Below are 6,000 nucleotides of genomic sequence, written 5' to 3'. Positions count from 1 at the left end.
CCCTGACTTCCTATGCCACCACCTCACAATGGACCCCCAGGTCAGGCCTGTCCGCCAGAGAAGGAGAAAGTTTAACAAAGAGAGGCAACAGGTCATCAAGGAAGAGACGAAGAAGCTACTGAGCGTCGACCACATACGGGAGATCCAATACCCGGAGTGGCTAGCGAACGTGGTCTTGATGAAGAAGGCCAACGAAAAGTGGAGAATGTGCGTGGACTTCATGGACCTCAACAAGGCTTGCTCGAAGGACTCCTATCCCCTACCAAGCATAGACACCTTGGTGGACAGTGCCTCGGGTTGCAGGTTGCTCAACTTCTTTGATGCTTTTTCTGGGTATAACCAGATTAAGATGCATCCCAGGGACGAATGCAAGACAGTGTTCATGACAGAGCTGTCTTGCTATTGTTACACGGTGATGCCCTTTGGGCTGAAGAATGCACGCGCCACCTACCAGAGGCTGATGGATAAGGTACTCACACCCATGATAGGGCGAAATGTACAGGCCTACGTGGATGATATGGTGGTGACCTCACAAGTGAAGGATTAGCATGTTGCTGATCTAGAAGAGCTATTCACCACAATAGCTAAGTACAGGCTGAAGCTGAACCCTGAGAAGTGCGTGTTTGGGGTGGAAGCGGGCAAGTTCTTGGGCTTCCTACTCACTGAGCGTGGGATAAAGGCGAACCCTGAGAAGTGTGCTACAATTCTCGCAATGAGGAGCCTGATCTCAGTAAAGGAAGTGCAACAGTTGACAGGGCAGATGGCCGCTCTGTCCAAATTTGTATCAGTAGGGGGGACAAGGGTCACCCCTACTTCCAGTGCTTGAGGAGGAACAATAGGTTCATCTGGACCAAGGAGTGTGAAGAAGCGTTCCTTAGATCGAAGAAATACCTGACCAGTCCCCCAATGTTATGCAAACCCCAGTTGGGTATGCCGTTTCGCCTGTACTTCGCAGTAACAGAACGGACGATCAGTTCAGTCCTTGAGCAAGAACAAGACCAAGTACAGAAGCCAATATACTTTGTGAGCAAAGTATTGCAGGGGCCTGAGATAAGGTACTAGGCCCTAGAGAAGGTAGCCCTAGCCGTGGTGTTCTCAGCAAGGAGACTTCGCCACTACTTCCATAGTTTTACCGTAGTGGTGACGACTGAACTGCCTATCCGCAAGGTCCTATAGAAGCCGGACGTGGTGGGAAGAATGGTACGTTGGACAATGGAACTATCAGAGTTCGATGTCCAGTACGAGCCCAGAGGCCTTATCAAAGGCCAAGTCTACGCAGATTTTGTGGTAGAGCTCTCCTCGACAGATGCACACCAAGAGGAAGCCAACTTCCGACGGGTGCTCTCTGTATATGGGTCCTCTAACCAGCAAGGCAGCGGTGCTGACGTCATCTTGAAGGGACTGAATGGGCTATTGATCGAACAGTGTTGATCAAGAGTGATCAAAGGCTTTGAAGAATCCAAATCCAAGTGTTTGATGCAAGGCTGGAGTTGCTGCTGTGTTTAGGATAAGATCTGGGTAGTTTATTTGTGTAATCCACTCTTTGTTGAATCTAAAGCTAATGTGTTTTAAAACCTTTTTGTGTTTAAAGTGTTTTTCAAACTAAGTGAAAAACAACTTTTTGTTTTGCCAAAACAACCGATTGTTTTGCTCTTAGGTGTTTTTGAAAAGGTTCAAAACTGTTTTGGTTTGTTGACTTGCTGTCAAACCAAAACAATCGATTGTTTCATGGTTTCAATCGATTGTTTCTTTGAAAATCCTAACATAATTCTGTTTTGTTAGTTGAGTGTGCTTTAAATGATTTTCAACTGAATACGCTTCTCTATTAAATGCTTTGACCAATCTTTGAAAAACTATAAATAGTTTGTTTATGTTTTATAACAAACAAGAAAAACAGATTTGAGTTTTTCAGTTGAAAAAGATTGCTTTCAAGTTTTGAACATTCACATCAAGCTTTGGGTTTTCTCAAGAGAGAGTGGAATAGGATTACATCTGTATTGATTTTAGATTATTCTGTAAACAAGTGTAATTCGTTCTGAACATTTTTGTATATTCTAGTGTTGTTGCCAAGGAGTGTTGTGTGCTCTTGAGGTTGTGAGGATCAACATTCTTGGTGTGTGTTGTGCCAAAGGAAGTGTGTTTCTTGAAGGGTTCAAGGTCACTTCTTTGGTGGTTTGTGTGTAATATGTTTTGATTACTTAGTGGATTGCCTAGTGGCTGGACTGGATGTAGCTCTTGGTTTAAGAGTGAACCAATACAAACTGTTTGTGTATCTCTTTCTTCCCTTAAACTCATTTAAATTTAGTTGTTATTGCTTTGCTGGTATAAACAACCGATTGTTTTTCTAGTGCTTTGCTGTTTTGTGCTTTATATCTTGGCTAACTGAATTTCTGATTGAGTTTCATACAAAGGATTTTGTTCTAGCTGAAAAAGTTTTCAAAAACCCTCTTTAAACAATTCACCCCCCTCTCGTTTAAGGCCATATATTCTAAAAAACAGGCCCTACGGTTCGCGTTCAAGGCCAGCAACAACCAAGCAGAGTTTGAAGCCATGATCGTTGGCATACTGCGATCCAAGGAGATGGGTGCGTAGAGTTTGTTGGCAAAGAGTGACTTCCTACTAGTCGTAGATGGCGACTTATCTGGAATATGTCCAGGTCTTGAAGGAGTCATTTCCGGCGTTCGAGTTGGTACATGTCCCTAGAGAGTAGAATGACCAAGCTGACTTGCTAGCTAAGCTCGCCAGTTCAGGCAAGGGGGCAGACAGAGGACCGTCATACAAGAAACCCTGAAGACGCCTCGAACCTTCATCGTAGATAATATGGTGGGGGTCCATCAGGTTAGCACGTCGAGAGGGGGAAAGAGGAGTCATCGGTCACTATCCCAGGAGACACTAAGGACGCATAGGATAAGTACATATCCAATTCTTGGGGAGGAATCATTGCAGATCTGCCTTGTCGAAGGAGGAGAAACCTGGATGACACCCTACAAGCGCAAACCTGGATCTACTAGATGAAGTAAGGGAGGAAGCAAGAACCAAAGCTGAAGCCTTGAAGAGAAGGGTGGAGTACAAGTACAACTCTAAGCTGAGACCTCGCCAGTTCCGGGTCGCTGACCTGGTGATGCGAAAGGCCCACCCGTACCAACTAGAAAACAAGTTGTCCCCCAAGTGGACTGGTCCTTTCAGAGTGACAGAGGCCCTTGGGAATGGAGCATACAGGCTTGAGACGTTGGAGGGAGGCGCGATTCCTCGTACATGGAATGCGACCAACCTCAAGTTTTACTTCAGTTGAACTTTAGCATTTACATAGTTTTTAAGGGACACTCTTTTTCCCTTCCAAGGGTTTTTTAACGAGGTCACCAAATAAATTTCGATTGAAGTATATTCTCGAATATTTTTTATAGTGCAGTTACGAACCGTTCACTCGCGTTAGAGGTATTGAGAGTGGGTAGGGTAGGTTCGCAGAGAACACCTCCCCCTCGAGTTAGAACTCCAAGAATGAACAAGTATGGTTCACCAGTAAATGCTAAGGCCCATGAATGAACAAAAACTCCAAGGCTTAACGTAAACGAAGGAGCGCAAGCGGCGTTAAGTCCTGACCGTTGATCTAGACACGTGTGCGCAGATTAAAATAGGTACAGAGAAGTGTCACTTTGGTGCATTGTTCACGTCTCTTCACACAGTGCCACGTAGGTCGTCACGGGCGAGGACTTAGTCTCTTTGCTGAACAAGTTGACAGCTCGATACTAGGGGCTCGTGTACCGATTAGTCCTCGGACGTCATTGACTGCTTGTAGAGGTGGGCCACGTAAGTTGGGTCCCACAAGCGGTGTGGGCTAGTGCCTCGTAGACGGCATGCCCAGGGTGCCAAAGAGTGGTCAGACGTTGATCACCAGAATGTGCTAATGTGTCCTCGGCAATAGAGTGAGGGCGATGTGACATCGGACATCGGTGACTCAAACAGTGGAGCTGGGCCACGAGAGGTGGATCCCAGACAACACACCAGTTATCAGTAGGGAGAAGCCTAGATTACGAGGGGTCCATGCGTGTGGGGTAAATAGCGCATTCAGGCGTAGCACAAGTAAAGAACCACTGGAAACGCTAAGGCCCATGGGGCTACGTTCCAGGGGTAGGCTGCATGCATGGCACGTGAACAACTAGGGCACTCCCAGGACGGATGGCCCCAAATATTAGGTGTACAAGTTGGTACTCAGGTGGTCGTCCCGTCAGAGGTTGCACTCCTGTAAGGGAGCCTTACGCGCTAGATTGCCTTAAGAGTGGGTGATAGCGACACTAAGGAATACCCTCAGAAACCCTAAATGCGGGTGGCAAAAATAGCGGAAACCCTAGACTATATAAAGGGAAGTAATAAATCTAAGAAGGTATGCAACATTTACATGATACACATACAGTTTTACACAGAGCTTTTACGGCTAAGAGTTTTGGTGTTTCCTAGCCCCAGTATTGACTTGAGCGTCGGAGTGCAAACGGCCTCGAGGGCGCCCCTTTGTCTTTGCAGGTTCAGGTGTTTGATCCAAGGAAAGCACGAACAAAGGTAGAGAGAATTGGGCGTGTGATCGTCGTTGGAAGTACGGAGGCAATCGAGTCAACCGGCTGGAACAATTGCAAACATCTGTCCCAATAATATCCCAACAAGATTGATAGAAAACACCAGCAAAACCATCAGGACCAGAAGCACTATTACCATTAAGGTTAAAAATAACATTCTTGATTTCCAAAAAATAAGGAGATTTCATCAACATCATATTCTCCTAAGAGGAAACCAGATTAGGAACATAAGTACCAATAAAATCTTGCATATTATCTGTATCCCGATCATGAGAAATAGACTCAGCATAAAGAGTTTTATAAAATTCCAAAATATGTTCCTCAATGATTTAAGGATCCTCAATAACCACATTATAAATCCGTAAACGATGAATCTCACTAGAATTATTTCGCCTTTTAACCACAACATGGAAAAAAGCAGTATGTCTATCCCCATCTTTAAACCAAAGCATCTTAGCTCTTTCTTTCCAAAACAAATATTGACAGTGAAGAGCATGATCAAATTCTTCCTTAGTTTTCTTTTCTTGACAAAGAAGCCCATCAATATCAGACATACTAGCAATCTCTAAATTTTGTTGAATACTAAGGAGGAGACCCTGCTTAAGAATAACTGCATTGTGAACATTACCAAAAGAGTTTTTATTCCAATCACAAAGCTCAGTTTTCAACCTTTTTAACTTATGTTGCAAAATAAACATAGGACACCCAACAACCTTATTATTCCAAGAGTCATGAATAAGCTTCAGACATGAACTGTCCTGAAGCCACATAGAAAAGATACAAAAATTGCTAACCTTCTTCAAAGAATTACTGGCAAGACTAGCAAGAATAGGGGAATGGTAAGAACAATTCCTAACAAGAACCTGATAAGAACATGAATCCCATTCATCCAGACATACTCCGTTACATAAAGCCCTATCCAGTCTTCTATGAATTCTATGCAGCCCTCTTCTTCCATTACACAAAGTATAACCAGATCCAGTAAAAGTCATACAAGCAAGATCATTAGTATTAATCCAATCAAGGAAATCATTACAAGAAACCTGATTAGGAGCCATCCCCCTTTACATTCATCCGTCGATAGCACAACATTAAAATTTCCCAAAATACATCAAGTCCCTATGAAGGAACCAAGATCCCTCCACAAAAACCATCTAGCCAAGTATGTGTTAGCACCATAAACACCTGCAAAGCTAAAACATTTATCATGCAGATGGCAAGATACAGAAATAAACACATCATTTAACGAGAAATTTTGGACTAGATTAGGGATCGAAAAACATCAAAGCTTTGCAAACTTATTAACAATAGGAGACGTAGCCACCAAATGCATATTAACAGATTTGAAAAGGACTTCAAAAGCATCAGTATACGACACCATTGATTCAACAAGAAAAACCAGAAGGGGTTTATGTAGTTTAAGTAAACTAAG

At 43.6% G+C, this 6,000-nt stretch overlaps 1 protein-coding gene across 1 annotated transcript; it reads right to left on the bottom strand.

Moving 5' to 3' along the window:
* Positions 1-543: 543 nt before the first annotated feature.
* LOC137833214 (uncharacterized) lies at positions 544-5,626 on the bottom strand. Its single transcript, XM_068641575.1, has 3 exons — positions 4,916-5,626; positions 4,631-4,771; positions 544-891 (listed from the first exon to the last, which is right to left on the bottom strand). The coding sequence occupies exons 1-3, from the start codon at positions 5,624-5,626 to the stop codon at positions 544-546; spliced, it is 1,200 nt and encodes a 399-aa protein (XP_068497676.1).
* Positions 5,627-6,000: the final 374 nt, after the last annotated feature.

The sequence above is a fragment of the Phaseolus vulgaris genome, chromosome 6 (genome assembly GCF_000499845.2).
Source record: "Phaseolus vulgaris cultivar G19833 chromosome 6, P. vulgaris v2.0, whole genome shotgun sequence".
NCBI lineage: Eukaryota > Viridiplantae > Streptophyta > Magnoliopsida > Fabales > Fabaceae > Phaseolus > Phaseolus vulgaris.
Note: the sequence above shows the minus strand (reverse complement) of the source record. Positions and strands in the feature narration are given on the sequence as shown.